Source organism: Bidens hawaiensis, unplaced genomic scaffold (assembly GCF_021521415.1).
Source record: "Bidens hawaiensis isolate Kalapana, Puna unplaced genomic scaffold, B.hawaiensis_p1.1 tig00016829_1, whole genome shotgun sequence".
Lineage (NCBI taxonomy): Eukaryota > Viridiplantae > Streptophyta > Magnoliopsida > Asterales > Asteraceae > Bidens > Bidens hawaiensis.
In genome coordinates, this window is record NW_027492551.1 from 270907 (window position 1) to 296461 (window position 25555).

Here is a 25555-nt window from a genome sequence, read left to right on the forward strand (position 1 = left end):
TGTGGAGCTTACATTAGGGAAAAGTTAACGTACAAATAAAATTAGCGTGCTAAACGTGAGAATTAAGTAGAATAATTATATATACAAGTAAAGTAATTATGTAATTACATCATAGAGTAATTGCATTACATAATTATTTACTTATATATATATATATATTTATTTTTCTTGATTCTCACGTTTAGCACGTTAACTTTATTTGTATTTGATCCAAACTCATCTACATTATATATAAGGTTAACGTTTTAAAGCTGAAAAAAGCATATGAACAAAGTAGCTTAATAATTTTTATATGCTTATAAAATACGGGTTTGTATTTAGCTTAATATTTAAAAAGCTATGAACAATTAGTAAAAAAAAATAAATGATTTAGTTCTATCATTTTTCTTCTCGTAATAAATTATTCTTTAGTATTACGTGGTATGTAACATGACAGACCAAGTGCTACAATTACTATGATTGGTGCACCAAACTATAACGTGGTCCACATTTGGTTCAAACCTTTCTTCTTAATTGCTATATGAATGACATTTGCTCCTTACCATTTGAAAAGATGCAAATTCATTGATTTTGTGTCAATGCCATTTTAACTCACCATTATTTTTCTTGTTTTTCTTTAGTATTATCATTTTCAAATTTTTGAGTCTTAAAATGTATTAAAAATATGTCATCAAAATAATAATATAAACATGTTAATAAAACAAATTTGTGATATCATATGATTTAATTGTATACATTTTAGGTAATTAGTTAGGTGTATGTGGACCAATTCAACCAATTTATTTTAGCTTTGTTTTTTATATTTGTAATTTGTTAGAACTCAATATAACAGGAATCAATTTAGTTTATATAAACAAATTAAAACTATTACGTCTAGAATAATAAGGGTTAAGCTAAACGACTAAACGTGCCCCATTTTTTACTCGTCGTACCCTGTCCTCGTCCCAGTTATATCTAATTCTTTTGTAAATTTAGATATTGTTATATCATGTCAACAAGGATGGTGAAATCGGAAATGTGAAGACCTTGACCAATAAACCATGAATAAGTTGAAGAATACGCTTAAACCCATTAAAGGCGATCGGGGTTCATGAATATCATCCGCAATTAATTAAACATGTTTTTTTTAAACTACAGAGGAAAAATCAAGATGTGTGAACGCACATAAGGTATTACAAACACTAACAAAACTATATGAGGGGGTTGAGTTAGACACATATGAACGAATGTGTGTATGTTTACATTATGTGTTAAACAGTCATATAATTATGTCAAATTATCAACAACGAATAAACATTATAATATATATTATAGAAGTGTTCAAGCTATACATGATTCTTTTTATGTTGCAAAACAACAATTTAATAACATGTCTAATAATTATTAGAGAATTTGTTTAATTCTTTTTAGGAATTCCACTTAGATCACTTAAACATATGTTTGTGGTGTAAATATTGATGTTGTATGTTAATTTTAAGTTTTAGAGAAAATGAAAAAGAAGACTTTTTGTGAAATAATTTTTTTTTTGAAGGCCAATGTATTAAAAAACGAAACTAGATACTTTTAGCCAGAGCCCAGAAACAAGAAGCCCGAAACATATGTTATAAAAAACACCATGATCAGAGTAGATAAAATGTGAGATTTAATAGAAGCACTACTTCATCTTTAAGTCACGCCGTTACTAAAACTAATTAGTGACGGTTATAAGTTACTAAAACTTTAATGACGATTACATTGTGGTGTCATGTTTATGCATTTCAAGTAATAAAGATAATATGATGTGATATACAATTTAATATTAACATAGACATGTATGATAAATCTTTTAGCCTAACAAATTTAATTAGTGTCCTAATTTTTGGTATGCGTACCTATAAAAGTTTAGGTTTTTGTTTTGTTTATATAAAAAGTTATGATCTATAAGGTAACACTGGTTTCGTTGCCTTTATATTCAAAACCTATCCTCAATAATGTTGATAGTTACTTAACGGTGGCGGATTTAAAATTTTGCCTTAAATCAATTAAGTGGTATTGTTTTCACCATCAGACCTTCTAGTCTAATAGTTTAATGACATAGGGTGATGGTTAAGGCTTGAAAATTGGGATCATAAAGTCACAGGTTTAAACCTGACTCAATAAAGTTTTTCAATATCGGTGGTATCCTCCTCGATTGTGTTCCTGGGTGAGTCTGACCTGGAACGTCAAAATCAATATAGACGGATAACATCATGTCTCATAAATGTTCACTTTGGTATTGGGGAGTTCCAAACGCTATTAAAAATGGTATTATTTTCCCAACAAAAGACGATAAAAGCATATATCACAATTGAAGACAATAAAGCTTTATTGAAGAGTTAAATGTTGATAAAAGAAAGTTAGTGACTGAATGCTTGAATAACATCTATGGAACTTGAATGTAATTTAATTGATATTAACCCCAATTAAAGTTCTTAATATCACCTTAACATTTTCTCCCAACTTTAAAACTTTTATATCTAAAAGGTCCACCCACAAACCTTTCACAATTTAATTCATATGTTTACAACTTGATTACTACCAGCCAACCCATTTGACACGTTTAGAATTTAGATTATTGAGTTATTTGAGTCATCTTCGCATTACACAATTTAAAATGTGTGTTGTCTTGGATGTGTCGGCTCGTATAAAAATATTTGTCGTGTTCGGGTTAAGCAATTCAACCCGCCAACTCGTCAACCAAACACGATTGACACCCATAACATAAACTACAACTCTTTCTCAACATGTAATAATATTCGGTATAATTTTTTAAAATGGTGTTTATAATGTTTATAAGAAAGTTATTACAAAACCTATCTCCTTAATATAATACACTCACCTGAAATACACCCTCTAAACCAAGACCAGTCTGCATTCCAGTAGCCTGTTCCGTGCGGGTCCGAACCAGCTCTAAACAGATGTTTAAAACCTATGAAATAATTATCCTTGTAGTAGACGAACTGCGAGTATAAACAGTCGAACAGATCTCGGTTTCTTCAGCCCGTGGGCCCATTTTCGCATATATTATCTGACGTAAGGTGGATCGATGAAGGCCCATTCGAAAACTTGTTCATATTGGACTGCAGCATTATCCCATGAGTAATCTCTTTCCATTCCCCTCTTCATTAACCCTTCCCAAGAAGGTTTATGTTTCCTGTATGTCTCTATAGCTACCCATAATGCCTACAATGTCCAACATTTTAAAGTTTTTAGAATTATTGATCATTTGGTAAAACAATTAAAAAAATACCAAAATGACCGTCTTGACCAATGAGATTTTAAAATCTATTGCGCCATGTCAAAATATGATGCATTGGCGCAGCAGGGTGTGCCATGTGGAAGCTTCTAGTTGGCTGAAACAATTTCTTAACTAAAAACAAGTCATGATATTTTTGTTAAAGAAAAAAGTCAAGGTTATTTTATCAAACTCATTGGTTCAAATGGTCATTTTGGTATTTTTCCCTGTTTTTTGTATCACTCAAAACGGGCTGCGTCGAATTGACCCGAAAGGCCGAAAACACTTTTCGTCTAATAATTTTATTTTTTTCAAATGATAAATTCCTGCGTCGAAAACAAAAAAATTGACATTATTTAAATAACAAAATTGTTTTTTTAAATAGCATGATTTAGGAGATTTTATGCTTTTAAAGTATACTTTATGCGACTTTCAAGCCATTTGACATGTTTTATTTTAGCGACTTTCTTTTATTTGTTACCCCGTTAGAGATGGAATTGACCCGTTTTTAACTAAATTGCTCAAAACTGGAGTTGGGATTAACTTACATCCAGCATGCTTTCTCTTGTCAAAGGTTTAAAAGCCCACCTGTAGAACACAATTAAAAATTTTCAAAATATATGTAAATGAACTTTTACAGTTTCTTAAAACACATTTGACCAAATACATACCCGGTACCTTCACCTTTTCCTTCATCAGCAAATGGATTAAAAGTCTTCACAGTGTCCTGAATAAAATTAAGTCTATACTTGGTCATGATCTTTTTAGAACAATACTAACTATTAAACAACAAAAATTAAACTTTTGATTTTAGGTTTTTAACTCACTCCAGGTCCTCCAGTTGCATGGACTACTGGTACAGTTCCATATCTCATTGCATACAACTGATTTAAACCACACGGCTCGAATCTTTATGGCATTAGTAAAATATCACATCTGCATATTAAGTAAAAGTGTTGTGTGAGCTTATTAACTTTATCCTCATTTCTTTTTATTTTTTATTTTTTAAAACATTAACGGGTATAATTTACCCTGCGGTTATCCGGTGAGATATGGGAACATTGAACCCGACCCATCCACGAAACTTATCTTTAAATGTTGCTTCAGTGGCTCTCATCCAGTCTTCATATTGTTTTTCTCCAGATCCAAGCATTATCTGAAATATATTTAATCTTTATTCATACGAAGGTTGAGTGTTTATCCAATTCCTACACACGTGCTACAATTTGAGTTAATTTACTTACAAATTGAACATCATCTTGCAGCAAATCAGGAGCACCCGAGAGAATTATGTCAATACCTTTCTGGTAATCCAACCTCCCAATAAATCCTATCTGTTAAGAGTAGTGACTTAGTCAATTGTATAGCATTTTACCACAAAAGAAGAAAAGTGACAATGGGTTGTGTAGTATGTTACCAATGGGCAGTCAGGCCGAACTGGTAGACCTAATTCTCTTTGAAGAGCAATCTTGCATTCAATCTGCATAACACAATATGTTTATGAATGTTGATTTGAGTTAAGTTAGTCCTCTAATGGGTCAAACGGATATGGTCAAACATGCCACATCATCTATTTTGATGTCGTTAATCAAATTTCATAGTAGAAAGAAAAGATAACAACCTTCCCTGAAAGGTCATCGAGAGAGTAATGAGAAGGAATATGCTCATCCAGAGACGGATTCCATTCTGTTACATCAATGCCATTTGTGATCCCTGCATTGCCATATAACTAGACTACTTGTAAAATGATAAATAAAAAGAGTGACAACACCAATCTAAAGCATCATGATAACTACCAGTGAACTATAATATGTTAATATAAACAAGTTAATATAATATATGGACTGCAAAATGCATACCATTAACAACAGTCTTTCGACTACTGAGAAGCTCGTCTAGACCGTTTCCACCTTCTGGGGTTGTGATTTCCCGAGAATAGCCCTGATCACGACATAAACACATAAGCAATCCTAGATGTTTATATCTTAGAGGGTAGTTTTGTCTTTTTTTATTACCTGGCTAACTGTCAGTATCCGGTCAGCAGTGACAATTGCACCTTTCAGAATATTAACAGCTTCACCAGTGTCAAGAGCATGCGTTCTTGCCCAAGTAGGAAACACCCACCCCAAAGCTCCATACCACTCGGGTGGCAATCCAAAATTCCTATAAGTTGATGCTGGCTCAACTCCCTACAAAGTAATAATATTAATGCACCACGCTAAATGCACATTTTATAAAATTTGTATACCTGGTGTGCAAGATTATGTATCACAACAATACTCCTAGCATCTTTGTAAACTCCATACGGGCGATACTTTGCTGCTAATAGTCTAAAGCATAATACATATGTTGGACTCGGATATTACAAAATGAGCAAAAAACACACATTTTTGGAAGAATTAAGGACATACACTGGGACAAGACCAGCATGCCAATCATTGGCAAGAAACAAACATTTTTCACCATATGTATACCCTCCTAAAGGAAGAACTAGAGGAGCTTCACATGCAGCGTGACAAAGTAAGGTGAACCGAAACTGCTCCAAAAACGTAATAATGTTAAAAAAAATTATTGAAAAACATATGATTAATAAAGTATAATTGTAATATACGAGAATTTGAAAGCCTAAAACATTAAATATCGAATTAATATAACGCATCGGTAATTATTAAAAACTGATCGAATATCAATGATAACTAACCGAATGTGATATATTAATTAATGTTACTCAATCGATATAATATAACAATAAGTTTAGGGTGTTTAAAAAAAAAACTATTCTAGACTAGAAGGGCTATTTTTGCAATTAACTAAAGTAAAATTTGAAAACCATGCTTATCTTCTTCTTCCCGACCTTTCCGACGAGAGAACGTGGTAGACTCAAAAACAAACTGTTGTTGATTTCGCGAATTCAGGGGGTCGACTATCATAAATACAAAGAACGATTATTGTTTTCTTTTATCAAAACCTTAAACCTTAATCTCTCTCTGCCGAATACCCATCACCGCCGCCGCCCTACAACTCGCCGGAAACAACCGTCAACGCCATTGGTTGTTAGAAGGAAGGCCGCGCTATTCGCTGGAGCCTAAACTAGTCACACACCACCGCTCGCCTCCACTCTCTGTGTTTCCGCATTAAGCCGCTGCCACCGGGAACCCGCTAAGTACCACCACCGTGAATCCACCATCTTGAAGGTAACAGCTTAATGCATGATCGATTCCACTATTTTGTTATCTTTCTCGCTCGTTCTGATTTGAAAATATGGGTTTAAAATCTGGTGTTTAACGAGAAGAGATAAACATATATATGTTCAACAAACTTTGAAAACAAACTTCACTAATTAGTTTACCAGAGACTGATGGCTCACTATATATATATCTATATATATATACACACACACACGATGTCATATATAAATCTGAATTTTGGTTGTTATATTTTACTTGCTAAATCTTGTTGTCGGTGTTTTCGGAAGTTAACTGTGTTATGAAACCCAAAGTGAATAAGTAATTATGAAAAGGATAATTATTAGTTGGAACCATGTTAAAGCTAATGAGAATAGTATACGTTATTTGAGATGATTGGTAAATTAAATAATAATCATGTCTCATCCAATTCAAAAATATAAACGTTCATATAAAAAGTTCTAAAGTTGTAAATTTGATAGCAAATAGAAAAGAATAATTATTGTTTAACATTGTATGCATGAACTTCTTTATTAAATAACGAATAAATAGTATATGAATTGTAAGCATACCCGAATGAAATAACATGATCTAAGTTACAATAAAACAATAATTGTAGGTTCTCTCGACGTTTAATCAAGCTTAAGTCTTTTTACGATTATCGCTACTCGCTTATAAGGTACGGAATCTGCTATCATTTACTCTTAGTATTATATATACATTCCGTTACTTCGTAGTACGGATTCTGTTTCTTGTTACTTCATAGTACGGTTTCTGTTTTTGTTTCCTCTTAGTACTATTTATATTCCGTTACTTTGTAGTACGGATTCTGTTTTTCTTCACTCATAGTATTGGTTCTAGTCCATTTTATATTCGATGTCCGTCACTTCGTAGTGCGGATTTTTGTTATCTAGTTCGGTTTATTCGTATGATATGGTTATATTAATTTTATAGCATGCAATAGGTTATATATATTTTGAATTCATTATTGCATGTTCCTGTTTAAATATCTTTTAGTTATACGACTTTAGTTCAGTACTCTGTTACCCGAGCATTTCTGACTTGTCGTTGGGGCGTCAACGACATGGCACTTATCGTGACAGTGCGTAATCAAAGTTCACGGCGTCTCTGAAAGTACTCATGTAGTACCTTGGCCACTTAGAGGCGTATAGATCGATCTTAGCTCCGACTCCTGACTCCTGACTCCTGACTTCTGTTGAGATGGAACAATGTGTGCACGCCACCCACACCGTCTCCTTGGTGCATGGACTAGCTAGCTGTGCACCCCTCTGTTTAGGCTCTGGGTGCTTCCGTATTACGCGACCTATTTATTTTAACATCATCGTCGTGTATTTTAGTAATTATATTTTGTTTCGCTATATTTCTGGTCCGTTTTGATATGTGTATATGCATTTGGTTAAATTTGAGTATATTCAGATTACGTCCTGATCGTGTATCGGATTATGTTTCGCATTTAATTATAGTTCGGTCTAAAACGTGGTTTTATATCCGCAATAGTTTCAGTTTTATTTCAGTATGTGTTCTGTCTTATGTATGTCTTTACCTGTACTATCTATTGTTCTCTCCGTTACTGGGCAATTTTTGGCTTAGCCGTATTTTCTTGTTTGTGTCTGTCTTATTTGCTATCAGGTAATTCGGGAAATCGGGGAGATCAGTGATGAGAGTAAAATGAAGCTCAAGAATAAGGACTTGATTTAATTTTCTTTTATTTAAGCATTTAATAAATTTGACTTAGAATTTCTTCCAGTGTTTTTAACTCTTTTGGTTGCCATGGGATTCTTTTCATTTCATTTAAATGGTTTTTGTTTGGTCTATGATATCTGTAATAGTGTCAGCCTGCTCCGGGTTGGGGTGTTACAATAATTCTCTTAATTAGTACCTGGTTATCTCCAAATTCACCATAAGCATCACCATACGGGTTTCCAGGACGGTGGAAAGAAGGGTGGTCCACAAATACCTGAAAACACCATAATAAGATTAACAGAAACCAAAATTGACCAAGTTTTGACCTTCTAAGACAATATTGCCTCTTCAAACAGAAACTTGATGAATAAGTAACTAGAAATCTAGGATATCATTCTTACCCAATCAACACCTGCTTTGTACTCATGAAAGAACACAACCTCCTGGACCCCACCAGAACAAGAAACCTTAATTCTACAACCAAGATCAACAGCACTATCGAACTTCCTATCTGCAGGCCCGCCACACAAATATCTAGGTGTAACAACCATCACACGATGCCCACGTGCTGCAAGTGCAATTGGCAAAGAGCCACACACGTCTCCTAAACCTCCAGTTTTTGAGTATGGTGATGCCTCAGAAGTAACAAACACAATGTTGTGTGCCACTTTTGTAGATGTTGTTTCTGCCGACTCATCATCTACAATCAGTTCTGTTTTATCATCTGAAATGTTATCCCCAGTGTTGCTAACTTGTGTGTCACCTGGAAGTTCAAGCATGAGCTAATTGTTATCATGAAGATTTTTACAATGGTCAAATTGTTTTACTTTAATCATAACTTATCTACAATAAAAAACGTTGCATACTTGCATATAGCCAATGAATATGTAAAAACAGAAGCTAGTTTACACTACACACAACCATACTTAAAAGGGCCAGTCAGGATAAATACTCACTTTATGCTAGCTATCTTTTTAATTTAGAAAACAATGATGCTTACCTGGTTTATTTGTTAACTTCTCGATCATAACATAATCAGACTTAATTACAAAATTTTAGTGAAATTAAATAATTCACCGACCATTTTCATATCGGATTTCAAGCACATTTTCTATTAAACAACAAAACTTCTGTGTACCGAAATAAGTTACCAACTGAATACAATTGAATAATCAAAATTACCATCAAATTACCAAAAACTGGATCTCATAACATACTCAAATCGAAATCGAATGAAATCAAACTGCTAAAAGGCAGGGGTGCTAACAAGACGAGCCGAGCCGAGCCGCTAGCTAGCTACCCGATATCAGATCTATATATAGCTTAGAATGATCCAAGCCTTATTGAGCCTAAAATAAAGCTCGCTTATCGAGCCCACGCGTGAGCCTTGTGTGTTTTCTAGTTTTTTATTCTTTTGGACTTTCATAAACTAATTTCACACTGAACTCTTTTAGACTTTTATAAACTAATTTCACGCTGGTCAGTCAAGCTCGAGCCAAGCTTTGACTCATTTAAGGTACTACACACAAGCTTACTTAGGCTATTTCTCAAGATATAAAATAAATTTAAAATGAATATAAATAATCAATAAATAAGAATCGAGCCAAGCTCGAGCTTGAAAAAACGACTCACGAGTTGAGCTCAAGATTTTAAGATTTTAAGAAAATAGCTCGAAACGAGCCGATCGTAGACTCTTTCTCAACATATAAATGTAATTTAGAAAATTGTATATACATAATCAATAAAAAGTAACGAGCCAAGCTCAAGCTTGAAAAACACGAGTCACGAGCTCGAGATTTTAAAAAAATTGCTCAAAACGAGCCGATCTTGGACTCTCTCTCAACATACAAAATAATTTTAAAAACGCATATAAATAATCAGTAAATAATAAAAAGCTCGAGTTTTTAAAAAACGACTCACGAGTCGAGCTTGAGGTTTTAAGAAACTCACTCGAAAAGAGCCAATCTTACACTCTTTCTCAACATATAAAATAATTTTAAAAAATGTATATAAATAGCCAATAAATAATAAATAGCTCGAGTTTGAAAAACAAGTCACAAGTCAAGCTCAAGTTTTTAAGAAAATAACTTGAAACGAGCCAATCTTAGACTCTATCTCAACAGATACAAATAATTTTAAAAAAATGTATATAAATAATCAATAATTAATAAAAGAGCCAAATTCGAGCTTTAACGAGCTTGAGATTTTAATATAATAGCTCAAAACGAGCCGATCTTATGCACTTTCTCAACAAATAAAAATTAATTTAAAAATATATATAAACAATCAATAAATAATACATGAGCCAGACTCGAGCTTTAAAATTGATTCACCGGTCACTACCGGAGCTCGAGCATAAAAAAAAAATTTAACAACAAGACAAGGTCGAGCTCTCATAAATCAAAACTCACCGTATTGAGAAACGAAACGAATCCAACAACCGCGCCAGACTCGTCCACGTCAGCACCTAACAACACCTCACTCTTCTTCTTCATCACATCTTCAACGAAATACGATCCGTCTTCTGATCTCTTACTTACCACTTGCAATTTCACATTATTATTATTATTATTATTACATCTCTGTTTACTAATCGCAACCGTCCGATCACCAAAACGCGTATTATTATTATTACTATTAACGCCTAATTTCACCGGCAAATTCGTAACAAAACCTAACTGAGTGTTGATACGCATAATATTAATCTCCATTGGTGATTGATTAAACCTAAACTGAAGACGTAAAGTATCGTGAATTGAAATTGAATTTGAACCTGTGAGAGATAAGTTTTTATAGTTAATTAATTAAAGCGCGAAATACGAAAATACTTTACGGTGTAACTAATCAAAGTGGATTAATACGACGTCGTTTTGTTGCCGACTTGAGTGAAGTTAAGCTGGCAATGTCACGTGAAAGGTTTTGGTTTCACGTGTGTGAAGAAGTCCTCTGACTTTGACGTTATTACAGTTTTTACCCCTTTGTTTCGTTTTCACATGTCTTTGTTGAGTAAACTACAAACTTTGCTTCGTATGCTTCTGTTTGTTTTTGTTTAAAATGTATGTAATGGGGACATAAGTATCTGAATACAGTTTGTTTGTTTTTTAATATCTGAAAAGTGCTTTTGTGATCTTAAAAAATAAGTTAATATCCAACTTCTTCGAATTCCTTCACAACCTACCAACACACATTGTCGTTCCTTTGGACGAGTGTTCACGGGTGTTTGGCTTTAAGTAAGGGTTTTCCCCAAATCACAAGGCGAGTGTATCTCGATGATAAATTTAGCCAATAACTCATTTGGAGGATTTGTTTACCGTTAAACAAACAAACAGGTTAAATCAAATTGATTGTGGTATAACAAATAAACGGAAACTCTAGCTAACTTCTAAGTTAAAGGATGGTAACTTCAATTCAAATTAAATGGTTTAAATTTTAAAAGAAATAAATGTTAGTTAAAAATGATTTCACTTGTCAGATGTTATCGTACTTGGTGTGTCAAAGTTATAAGGCTATGTATAGTGGAAAATAAAAATGGGCGACAGGGGGCGAGAACACCGCCCCCGGGCGACAAATTAGGCGACAAGGGTGGGGGTGACGGGAATTTGTCGCCAGTGTGGGTTTTGGGTTTAATAGTTTATACATACATACATAAACACACACACACACATATACGGCTATCAGATCGCGGCTTGTTGTACCAAAAATTTCCATTTCGTTGCATCCAATATTTTTTTTTCAATCATATAAAGATATGAAGAATGGATGCGGGATAAATATTGTCGTTTCCAGTTTCTTATTATTGTTATTGTATTGAGTATTTAAGTGAAGTAAAAATTTGAAAACTAACTCTTTTCTAACTAAGAAATAGAAAAAGCTTAGTAATTTTAGTATACATAAAAATGAGAAATTAGAATAGAAAGAGAGTTCTTTTTCTTAATCTTATAAACAAGATTTTTGGGTTTAATAGTTTATATATATATATATATTAGTTTTTCTTCCCCGTATTATGAAGGTTGTTTTATATTGTTTGTCCTAATAATTATTTATTTTTTGAATTTATATTTTTGTATTGTATGAAAGTTAATAATATACTTATGGTTTGATGATAAATTGTTTCACAAATAAAGGAGATGCTATAACCCGGTTTAAAAGCTATATGGTTTTGATGAGATCCAAGACCCGTTTATTTTTTTTACTATAAAATTGGTTTTTTAATTATAATTAATATTTATGAAAGGTAATAATATACTTATGGTTTTACGAGACCCAAGACCCGTTTATTTTTTTTACTATCAAATTGGTTTTTTAATTTAAATAATATATATATATATATATATTAAAGTAAATAAGATATTAATTTTTATTATATCTTATTTTATATGATTTTTACATCAATAATTTGGTGAGAATAATTTTTAATTTAATGAGATGTTATAACCCGTTTAAGAAATATCTGGGTTTGGTAAGACCCATACCCATGAATTCGGGTCAAATGTATGAGAAGCCTCTATTTAAAAATCAAGCAAATCTGGTGACTCCAAAAGAAGGGGGAGCGACCACATCGCAACACGTAGGATTTTTATGTTTTTGTTTATATATATTATAGATATATATATATAGAGGAATGTTAAAATAAAAAGAAAAGCTTTTGTAGAAAGTGTAAGAAGAACCATGATGATGACATGTGACAATAACACACCATATTAACAAAGGATAGATTTGTCTAGCATGTTTTATTAATTTTGGTAGTTTTTAGTTTCCAATATTATTGCAATCAATTATACTTCTATCAATTATAACTTTTGTAACTAACATTACGAGATTACCATTCATCACCATTATCACTAAAGTCTTCAACAAAACTACTAGTTCATATATTTCGTTATTTCCAAGTTTTCTATTTTCAACTTGTTTTTAAAAGTATTTAATATTGTTTTCGTCTTATCTATAATTGTCTTACAGGTGCATCTGGAGGATGCTTTCATGTGTACTATAATTTTTAAAACAATGGTTGTGTTAACATTTTTGCCCTTATCGTATGTATTTTGGGTGAAACAAAAACCATTATTCATTTTACATTTTACACGTTTGCATTTAGTTTTTTTATATATTCTATTCTACACACTTTAATGACCTAACATTTCAATAATGTTTTAGTATTGTGTTTTATATTTAGTTGATAAGTGAGAATGGAGGTTGTAGAACCGCCATCAATGGGTTAATGGGAAAAACCTGCAAGTTATGATTTTCTATTATTTCCCCTCTTTATTTTATTATATAATTACTTAATTAGAAAAAGAAGTTTGACCCTTTAATTTTCTTAAAGTGTAAAAATGGTAAGTTGAACAGATTAGAAAATTTGTTATCATTCTACCAAATATTTTCTCCCAAATATGACACCCCCACCCATCATGATGATCAGTACTCGATTCTGTATTGTTTTTTATGTTCCATTCAGTTTAATTTAATGTATACTCAATAAATGAATAAATACATATGATTTAATTAATATATTTTATTTCTACATATTCGAAATTTGTAATTTACGAAGAAACAATATTGAGCCATGAGATCTTGTCGTGATGATCATTGTTTGTACGGGTTCATGTGAATAGTGTGTTTGATTAAAACACACCTATTTTTTGGATTTTGATTTTAGAAGATAGAGTGTTTCAGTAATTAATTTTTCTTTTTTTGTTGTAATTTATAATCATCGTTGTATTTTTTTATATATAATTTTATAATTGTAGTGTTTTATTTTATAGGTGTAGTGTGTTAAATTTTTATTCAAAACCATATACGTAATAAAATAGATTTGGTGTTGTTTTACTTTGATTTCGTGTTGTGTTTTAATTCATATGACCAAATGTTGTATTGTGTTTTAATTCATATAATTAGATGTGTTGCTTGAATCAAGGCTAAATTATAGGAACAACTTAAAATACACATGACCATAATGCCCTTTTGAAGCAAAAAACATACACTTAAAATATAACACACCATGATTTTTAGTAACTTTCAATCTAAGCCACTAATCTCTAGATCTAAGGGTTTACATTCCTTCCTATCCTTTTTAGACACATTGATCCTTTTAGTATAACCTTACCCTATATATATATATAGGGAGAGGATCATGAGAGAATTCCTAATTAGGGAGAGAACTAAGGAACTACTAACTCTATGGTTATAATTGTAAATTTGATTTTCCAATAGATTTTAAAAAACCTACAGATCCTGAATAGAAACATCTTGATTATGAACCCTAAATTATTGAATATCGATTCTCTGCCTGTGCGTAATTACGCATACACCTCCGTCAATCGTATCTCTGTCTTCGATTCAACCATTGAATATGACAATTGAAGGTAACTCTTCCTAATTCACATGTTTTTTACTGATTTTCATTGTCTCCCTCTTAAATTGATTAGATATTGCTTTATCTGCAAGATCTACAATCAATAATTATACTGTAAGTCCAGAATTAGGTGATTGTTGGTTAAAAGCGGCCCAGATTTGGTGATTCAAGGTCTAAACTGCCAAAATTTGTTGATTCTAGGTCAAAATCGGCTATTACTCTAGAAAAAAAACACAATTTGTTTGTTTCATGTGTTGATTTGTTAGTTTAGTTGATTAATCACGAGTTAATAGATTATTAGGGGATAAATAAATATTACAACTGGGTAATAATGTGTCATACAGAGTATTGCATATGTGTAACACTGTTAGCATTACGCATGTGTAATACTGTTAATATTACATATAAGTAATAATAATAAAAAATACCATGCTGCACAATATTACATTGTTATATATGCATAAAACAGGGTATTGCATACGCTTAATACCGAGTTTTAAGTATTGCATATGTGTATTACGATTAGTACTACATATATGTAATAATTAAAAAGAAATATCATAACATATGTGAGGTCATTTGCAGACGTAACGTCATATTATGGCACCTATACTAGAAATCTATTGCAATACGCTTTTGTTGAACAACAAAGTGATATCTTGATCCATGTAATGCACATATGTAATATAATGTAGCATACATGAAATTAAATAGGGATGTGCATGTTATGTATTAGACTCGTGAACCTGGTTTACAAAAATTGTTTAGAATAATCGGTAATATAAACAAGTCTGATTCTTATTTTGGTTTTCAGCAATAAGTGGGAAACGACCCGGTTTAGGTATGTATTATGTGAAGCAGGTACAGACCCGTGAACACGTAAAAATCACTTAAATGATGCTCTTTATTTGCTATGGTGAAGAGGGTGGATAGGTAAATAATCTAATTAACTACTGTCATGTTTCTTACACTTTTGCTTGAATGATGCTCTTAACCAGATATCATTTTACTATTGTTATACTAATTCTGTTTTTGGCATTAGGAGATTTCATGTCGGATTCTTATGGGAGAAAGGAATCATGTTGTAAACAGGTCAAGAAATGGTCAAGTACTACTTAGTCAAAATAGAGCAAGGCAAATTCCATATATATGCAAACAATCTTGACTAACACAATTGTAAGACGGTCCATACTGCTAAAGAAGTCGCTGCTGCAGCTGATGCAACTGCGACCCGGTCATCGTCTGATCATATTGTTAACCGTTATGTCAGACGATCAGTCCGCAATGCTTTTACATGATTTTGTGCCTTTTACATTGCGTATACTCATTACATTGTTACATATATTCAATAAGTATGTATTACTCATGTGTTGAATATTATGCTTTAGGACAATGTTATTAATATTGAACATTGACCACAGTAGCCTAGATGAACGTAATACATATGCGTATCTGAGTGTTATATTCACGTTTTAAACATTATGTATGTGAACGACATACATAGGCAAACTCCGCTCAGTATTATATGTGCGTATTACCTATGTGGTATATATCGTTTACACACGTCTTGACATATACATATTCACAATGATGTACACATGTGTCGCTTAGTTTTATACACATGTTACATGCGTGTAGTCCTACATTTGTATACATATTTACATACTACATACAAACTCTTATATTTTTCAAGATATACGCGAGTTGTGTTACACATATATGCAATGTTTTGAGCTTTATCTATATTTTTTTAAACATCAAGTGTATCCCATGAGGTAAAATCCCCTTTCGCCCTTATTTTTTCGTATTGCCAAACATCATATACGTGTCTGCTGTTAATACCATACGCATATGCATACACATTATATACATGTAATGTATAACTTGTGTTTAATTCATGTAACTATACACCATTAATGCATAAAAGATTGAATGCACGTGCCAGTAACATGAGATTAGTTTTAGGCCTTTGGCCTTCGCGTCCATGTAACAAACAAACATACATAATAATGCATAACATACACACATTCATCCATACTGATCAACCGTTTTTATTCACGTGCATGTATCAAGCATTCATGTCAAACCGATTCACGGTATCATAAACAACATGACGCCCTATGCTTTTACAAAATTGTTTTTCTTTAATTCATAATGATAAACTATTATCCATCAAAACCCTTAAAAGAGATTTTTTTAAACCTAAAACTTTTTTTTAGTTTTTGCTTTCCAAATCTCTAGTATCTTCCAACATATGCTTCTTGACAATGTTTGCTCCTGAAATCAATTTGCGAGCTATGTATTTCAATCAAAGAATCTTGATGTGTTCAACCTTCCTAACATCATCCATTCTGAAATCACAATCAACCAGGTTGTCTCCTTTATACCACTCCATGTGCTGTATCAAGAATATCCAGGAATCTACCATATTATCTGTTTTTGTCCATGGTAACTTCATTTTTCTTGCCCTTGCTAAACTAATAGCTTTTGCGTTTTGGTGTCCAGCCGATTTTAGGTAATTGAAAAATATGCCAGTCTGTGTAAACAAAAATACAGCCATTATATCAAACATGTATCAAGAGAATATGCATTACTAAGTTATTAAATATATTCATTGTTAATATAATACACATATGTAATACTACTAACTTATGTATACGCACACTACCGTATTGAATTATGTTTGAATGACCACTTTGTACGCTGTGCCTTCGTACTTGAAAACCAGACTGCATCTAAGTTGTACACGCTCGACACCATGTTGTCAAAAATATAAGCCCTCACCTCGTTCACGTCGAAAGTCGTGACATAAAAGTGATCACATCACGTGATCATGCCCTCTTTAGTTGATCTTATTTTCAGACCTGTTTAGCATGTCATTGTGGCTAACATATTACATATAATGTCATTTGATATAAACATGTGTGATCGCAACACTGCTATTTTCATTATAAATACCAAGATTAACATCTTCGTTGTCTACTGTCGTCGCTCGTTTCATGCCATGTTTCCTTTCTCACCCTTTGTTTCTATATACCAGCTATATTATTACGTTTATTCACATATACAATAGTGCAACAATAATGCATATTTGCAATATACTATAATCGCATATAAGTGTAAAACATCAGTAATGCATATATGTAATACCTTAACATTATCATCATATATGGACATTATCATCATAGTTGAACTACACAAATGATCAAATCTTCTTATCGCATTTTACAGATGCATTACGTATATGAAGTATAAACAAACATGCTAAAAAACGTTAACATTACTATGTTCAACATTACATATGTGCATCATAATTAAAAATTATGCAGTGAGATACAACATTTAGGTATTATATTTATGTAATATTCCACTAGTCATGTAAATTAATGGACTGCTATCGTTATATGGAAACACGCATACAAAACGCTCATAATTGGTACTAATAGTAGGCCTAACCGACTCTACACATACAAATCGTTCATATTTGACGCATCTTAATACACCATATCCACGTAAACGTTCGACTCATTAGTAACGCATATGCGTAAACGCATAAGACGCATTAATACCGTGTCTACATAATTTGGTAGTGCATAAGTGTAATACAACATATAATACTCATGTACTCACCTTCATTGCCTTTGGATACGTCAACATTCGGTGTTCCACGTCTCAAAATGCATGCATATTTTGATGATCTTGATACAACTTTTGCTGTAAAATATATGAAATATCATATATGTATATAATACGTGTTAACAATTATGTGTGAGTTTGAGAGTTTTTTTTACCTGGACTTGCATCCTCAACGTCCGACGATATTCCTTGATCCAATGTCCTGCTCCTTTTATGCTCTGATGACCATGACTTCTTTGATTTTTCTATATTTGTAAAAGAAATAAATAAACGTATAAAATTAATATATATATATATATATATATAGTTGACCATTTCGTGCTTTTAAAAATAACGAAAAAAATAAATAAACATTATAACTTACCTACTCCTGTATCAACAGCCGATTCTATGTTACTTTTTTTTTTGCTATATACAACTCTTATCTTTTTTCCACATGATCCGTCTGCTCGTCATCCATTATAGGTACTTGTATTGCCTTCCGGTTTCAGATTCTGTTTCATTTCTTTTGCCTTTCTTTGTAAGTTTTAAAACTGTCATCTTTTTCTTGTTAATACATGTATGAATTATGTCCACGTGTTAGTAACCATGATAAAAGTTTCATATGTTTGCATGTACATATACCTAAACAAACAACATACAGTTCCTTACTTTATTCATGTTATATTGTAACACACATATGCATTTATATACATTTTATGACCATGTAAGACAACATTAAAGTGTTTTAACAAACTTATTTATAAAACACTCAATCAGTCACAATAATTATGTGATGCGTATATGCAATCAAAAAAATAGTAAATTTTCATCAACGTTTTATTGTTTGGTTAAAAAAAATATATATGTAAAAAACAGAGTATAATGCGTATGTGAAGCGGTATATGCAAAATAATGTTCGATCTACAACCGAAACGCACAATAACGGCATATGTTTATTCGATTTAAGTGTAATATACCAGTGATCCATGTAATACATATGTGCAATCACACGTATACGATCTATTATCAACATATTGTTACTCGATTTACCAAAAATAAAGCATGAAAAACATCGTATAATGCATATGTGAAGTGGTATACACAAAATAATGCTTGATTTACAACCAAAACGCACAATAGTATCATATGTTTGCTTCAATTATGTGTAATATACCAATGACTCATGTAATACATATGTGCAATTACACGTATACGATCTATTATCAACATATTGTTACTCTATTTTCAGAGATAAAGCACGAAAAACAGAGTATGATGCGTATGTGTAGTGGTATACACAAAATAATGTTTGATTCACAACCAAAAACGCACAGTAATATCATATGTTTGATTCGATTATGTGTAATATGCTAATGACTCATCTAATACATATGTGCAATCACATGTATACGAGCTATTAACAACATATTGTTGCTCGATTTTCAGATAGAGAGCTTGAAAAAACAGAGTATAATGCGTATGTGTAGTGGTATACACAACATAATGTTTGATTTACAGCCAAAACACAAAATAATATCATATGTTTGCTTCGATTATGTGTAATATACTAATTATTCATGTAATACATATGTGCAATCACACATATACGAGCTATTAACAATATTGTTACTCGATTTTCTGAGATAAAGCACGAAAAACAGAGAATAATGCGTATGTGCAGTGGTATACAAAAAATAATGTTTGATTTACAACCAAAACGCACAATAATATCATATGTTTGCTTCGATTATGTGTAATATACTAATGACTCTTGTAATACATATGTGCAATTACACGTATACGAGCTATTAACACATATTGTCACCCGATTTTGAGATATAAAGCACGAAAAACAGAGAATCGGCTATCGAATGATTACCTGGTAGTGTTCTTCGGCTTCGATTATGTGTTATTCGGCTTCGATTGTGTGTTCTTCGCGTTTAATCGGCTGCTATTTATTGCATTCGTCTGGTTTGAAGAAACCCTAGGTTGGGATGAAGATGGATCTGTGTGAAATCTGGAGAGAGAGGGAGAGCGAGGAGAGATAGAAAGTGATGGTTTTGACGGGTTTTGTTATTATTCTTCTTTTATTTTCAGTTTTGATTAGGTGAAATCAATGGAAATAATATAGTTCTCTAGTTCTCTCATTTAGAAGAGTTCTCTCTAGATCCTACCCCTATATATATATATATATATATATATATATATGGCTACAACACCATTACACCCTAAAATAAAAACCCCACATTTGCTGACTAGGCTATAACAAAACGCCCATTTCGTAATCCCTCCACTACACATAACCTAAATTACAATTTACAAAAATTATTAGTAGAACTTCATATAACTAGTTAAGACGGCTAGTCGAGTTTATATGATAAAAAATCTAAGGAAAAACGCGCTTGACACAAGTGATTATAGATGTGGTCAAAACTATTGTACTTTTATGGAAGATGAATCGAGCAAGATGCAGAACATTCAATGGAATAGATGGTAATTTCAATACTTCTATTTAGAAAATTGTAGGTTCAGTGCATTGTATTGTTCGTGCTATAGTTTTTTGCTAGAGTTTGGTTTCACTTTATTTATAAGCTTTTCGCCGTTCAAAATATATAGTATTGATATTGGTGGCGGAATATACATAAATGTTGGCTTAATTGTTTTGGGTTTCTTATTTAGGGTTTTAACACGTATGTCCGGTAGATATTAAGAGAAGTTTTTTTTCCTACCATATTAGTGTTTGTGAAAAACTTTTTACCAAAATTGTGTTTTCATTTTTTTTGTTCTTATGTAAAGAACTATAATGGAAAAAAATGCAAATTTATGAAAAATTGTGTGTTAATCACAACATGAGAAGCTTGCTTTCAACACAATTTTTAGTAGTTTATTGAGATAAAATTTGAAAATAATCACACTCGAGAATTATGTCACGATGACTAGCCAGGTAAACTTTCTTTTTATTAAGTTTTTCTAAAAATGATCAACTTTATTGTTTATCATGCTTGTATTAGGCTACATGTGTATTTCCGCATGTGTATTTTGAAATAATAAACGTCGTTAATTTTCTCAGATAAATAATTGACGTCCCTTGAATAAAAATCTTGAATCTATGTGAAATGATCGGAAAATGATTGCGGCGTCGAGGTATGGATGGCCAAATCTGTCTCGTGGAATAATCAGTGTGTTGTGTGGTGGTTTTAAGTGGAATATGGCATAACTCGGTTTACAGATGGGATTTCGGCAAGCCGATTTAGAATTTCACCCACATTATTTTTGAGTTTGACAAATATGGGGAAGGAGATTTGGAAGGAGGGGGGAAATGATGATGATAATGATGATGGTGGAGAATGTGGTGATGACACCTTAGCAAAAGGCAAAAGTTTCGTGAGAGCGAATGTGGTGATGACACCTAAGCAAATTTTTTGTGAGATTGAATGTGGTGATGACAGCTAAAGAAAAATGTTATTTTCTAATATATGGTATAAACTTTATCAGTTTTTATAACTTTGTTTTATCTATATTTTTTTCCAGCATCTAGAATAATATTCGTCAATTTAACTTAATTAACATTTTCTCATTTGCTTAAAATTCTTATAAATCTTATTTATTTGTGTAATTATTTTTTCACCAGAATAAACGCAAGAATTAATTATCAAAAGATATAATTATTTTTTTGTGTGTTTTAAACATAGTTGATTTATGAAATGGGTTCACTCGATGGCATTTTAAACAAAATGCGCCTCGCCTTTTGTCCTTTTAACTAGTGGTCATCCAAGAACTCCGTTAATTCATTCCATGAGCTATGAAGATAAGGGTATAAAGGTAATATCAACCCTTTATTATTAATTAGAAATAACAATATGAACATACAAAAATAATCTGGGTCTTTGGAATGGGTCGGTAACGAGATAGTAACGAACTCTAAGGGGGCGAAATCCCTTAGTCTTCGTTTACGAGTGTTGTTAAGTATTAGAACGAGTTATAGAACAATAGTATGAACATGAAACTGTTGAAAACGAGTTATGAAGAAGACAACCATATAAAATGAGCTTTTGGTGGAGTTATAGAATGAGTTATGAAGAAGACAACCATATAAAATGCGCTTTTGGTGAAGTGGTAAGGAAGAGACTTGGTATTTCATGTGATCTATGTTTGATTCATACCCAATCATTTAGTTTAGGCGGCATCATTGATGAAAGAATACTAGGCGAGTATGAGGCGTTCACTAGTTGGATCCTTAAACTGAACGAGTTTTATCTCACCGCATTGTCGTCCCTTCGGACGAGTGTTCAAGGGCGTTGGTCTTAGGTGAGGATTTTCCCCAAATCGGAATGCGAGTGTATCCCGATGTGATGAATTTAGCCAGTAAATCATTTGAAGGATTCGTTTACCGTTAAAAAACAAACAAGTTAAATCAAATTGATTGCGGTATAACAAATAAACGAAAAATCTAGCTAACTTCTAAGTTAAAGGATGGTAACTTTAGTTCAAGTTAAATGGTTTAATTTTTAGAAGAAAAAAAATGTTAGTTAAAAAGGATTTCACTTGACAGATGTTATCGGACTTGTTGTCTCAAAGCTATAAATTACAAGTTACAAAAGTTATTAGTAAAACTTCATATAACTAGTTAAGACGGCTAGTCGAGTTTATTTGATATACAAATTAAATTATTTGAGGAAAAGCACACTTGACAAAAGTGATTATAGAGGTGGTCAAAGCTATTGTACTTTTAATGGAAGATGAACCGAGCAAAATGCAAAACATTAAATGGAATAGGTGGTCATTTCAGTACCTTTTAGTCTATTTAAAAAATCGTATCTGCAGTACAATGTATTGTCCGTGCTCTAGCTTCTTGCTACAGTTTGATTTCACTTTATTTATAAGTTTTTCGCCGTTCAAAAATATGTGGTATTGATACTGGTAACGAATCATACCTAAATGTTGGCTTAATTGCTTTGGGTTTCTTATTTCGGTTTCTAAACTTATTTTACATAGATTCACAAAATTTCAAAAACTAGCTAAAAAGATTATAATAGGCTGACTAGAAAAGAAGTATAATGAATTGATTAAAGAAAAAAATAAAGTATTATGGGTTGATTGAGTGAAAAATGTGTTAAAAAATAGAAAAAACCGAGTTTTTATTATTATATATACATTTTATCGTCTCAAATCAAACATAAAAATTTTTCTAAAGTAATTTTTAATACGTGAAAGGCAGTGGAGTTATCAAATTGGTCCTATGGTCTAGTGGTTAGGACATTGGACTCTGAATCCAGTAACCCGAGTTCAAATCTCGGTAGGACCTTCTTTTTTGTTTTGTTTTCTTTAAGCATTACCGGTTTCCCAACTTATGATAACGACTGCTGTTATTGCTAGTTTGCTACTGGATTTATGGATAAACTAGTTAAATTTCTTTTTTTTTCTGTAACTTTTAAAAAAGTTATATATACGATCGGAACTATTTATTCACAATTCACATGATACGCTTATGGTTTCTAAGGTGGATTTTGTTTTGTTTTGTTTTGTTTTTTTTGCGTTAGTTATTTAATAATAACTAATTTATGCACTTTTATTGTTCCTAAGTTCTAACTATGAATTCTTCAAACTTTTTAGAGAGATTCCAAGTATGTTAATTCAAAATTTATATTCTCCATTTACTAACTTGTCTTCGCCTATATGTTAGAATATCGAAACGACATGTTTTTTAACTCGCTGCCTCCCCTCCATAATAGCTCATAACTCGTCGCCTCCCCTCCATGTTAGCTCGAAACTCATCGTTTCCCCTTCATATTATCTCAAAACTCGTCGCCTCCCCGCTGTGTTAGCTAAAAAGTTAAATCTAATAAATCTTGTTATTTAAACAATTATATCTAAACAAGGTACGTATAAAATGATTTGATGGTATACATGAGCTTTCTAAATCATATTATTATCCAAAATCCAATATACAACAACTTAAAAACCAATAAAATTTAATATATTCAAATATTTTTTAATTAAGTTTTGGATCTATGTGTTTAGTAAAGATAAGATATAATTTTTGTAGCTAACATAGCGGGGAGGCGATATGTTTTGAGCTAACATAATGGTGAGACGACAAGTTATGAGCTAATACAGCGCGGGGTTAAGAAATATGTTGTCTCGATTTTCTAACGTGAGACAAAGACAAGTTAACAAAGAGACTGAAAAGTTTGAATTTTAGAGCATTCACATCCCGTTCCTCATCCCTATCTCTATAATTACACTACAAAACACTACATTTCTTTTTCCTGTTTAATTAAATAATACTTTTATCATTACAGTTTTATCTATCCTCTACTCACAACCAATCCAACAAATATTAAAAAATAAATAGGGACAAACAATATTCCCCAAATGTTTCCCTAAATTTACAAAAAAACACTACATTTCTCTCTCCACCCTATAATTTACACTCACAATCATTCAAAACCTCACCCTATAATTTACCAATTGTAAGGCCCCGTTACCGATAGCCCTACTTTCATGTTGGATTTACTCATAAACGCAGTTCTAAATATCAGAGTTAATTAAAACATTCGCGGAATATAAAAGCTTTCATAAAACATTTCATAACAAAACACCTATTGTCTTAAAACAACATATTGTCTTTCAAAATAAACAAAACATTAAACTTAAACGTCTTGAGTCTTCCGATGCCAGCCCCTTGTTCAGTGCCACGTGTCTCCTCAAGCGAGCTGCCTCATCCTACTCACATGCGTGCATACTAAAAATCAGCTACGCTGAGTGAGTTCTAGTTAATCACATAATCATACAATACCTTCTTACATTTCATACTTAACCTCTTAACTTTCTTACATACACACGTAAGTGCATATACTTTCATTCTTACCGTCATACTTCCTTTACATACATAATCATACGTTTTAAAGAGCCTTTCGCCCTATAACCTCACAGATATTATAAGGGTCTGGTCCGTAACATCACAGATATTATTAGGATCTGATCCCTAACATCACAGATATTATTAGGGCCTGGTCCCTAACATCATAGATATTATTAGGGTCTGGTCCCTTTGTTTCGTGTAACTGTACCGTACCTGTTCATACATACTTTCCTTGACAATACGTGCAATCTCCGAAGAGCGTTCACGTACCATCATCATAACATACATACATTATGCATACATCATATATTCATACATACATCCTATCTTTCATCATACTTATCAATCATATCTTAACTACCACCTGACGGTACATGCAATATCTGAAGATCATTCATGCACCGTCAAACAATCATCATACATAAATCATACAAGGCATACACTTACCACTTAAGATAAGTGTATTAACTATCACATCGAGTATGCACACAGCCCCAAAAACATAACAAGGAAGTGGGGCTAGAAACTCACCTCAATGCGGTTGCGTTCACCGTTTACGGTTATTCCCTTCTTGAGCT

The 25555-nt window shown here is 32.2% G+C and overlaps 1 protein-coding gene and 1 non-coding gene across 2 annotated transcripts; one reads left to right on the top strand and one right to left on the bottom strand.

Moving 5' to 3' along the window:
- Nucleotides 1–2675: 2675 nt before the first annotated feature.
- Nucleotides 2676–10888, bottom strand: LOC143552232 (soluble starch synthase 1, chloroplastic/amyloplastic-like). The gene is made up of 15 exons (XM_077042508.1): nt 10572–10888; nt 8544–8924; nt 8339–8416; nt 5665–5789; nt 5502–5583; nt 5269–5442; nt 5113–5194; nt 4875–4966; nt 4671–4733; nt 4498–4587; nt 4285–4409; nt 4081–4189; nt 3925–3980; nt 3802–3841; nt 2676–3201 (listed from the first exon to the last, which is right to left on the bottom strand). The coding sequence occupies exons 1-12, from the start codon at nt 10851–10853 to the stop codon at nt 4165–4167; spliced, it is 1599 nt and encodes a 532-aa protein (XP_076898623.1). The 5' UTR covers nt 10854–10888; the 3' UTR covers nt 2676–3201; nt 3802–3841; nt 3925–3980; nt 4081–4164.
- A 12457-nt stretch (nt 10889–23345) lies between these two features.
- On the top strand, nt 23346–23417 carry TRNAQ-CUG (transfer RNA glutamine (anticodon CUG)). Its single transcript has one exon. It is a non-coding gene; the product is annotated as a tRNA-Gln (tRNA).
- Nucleotides 23418–25555: the final 2138 nt, after the last annotated feature.

What these genes read in the sequence shown, in the direction of transcription:
- LOC143552232 (XM_077042508.1), bottom strand. Translation starts at nt 10,853, where the DNA reads ATGGAGATTAATATTATGCGTATCAACACTCAGTTAGGTTTTGTTACG. An exon ending in ACAAAGCAGGTGTTGATTGG is followed by an intron (nt 8,417 to 8,543) that starts GTAAGAATGATA and finishes TGGTGTTTTCAG; the next exon opens with GTATTTGTGGACCACCCTTC. An exon ending in GGATACTGACAGTTAGCCAG is followed by an intron (nt 5,195 to 5,268) that starts GTAATAAAAAAA and finishes TGTCGTGATCAG; the next exon opens with GGCTATTCTCGGGAAATCAC.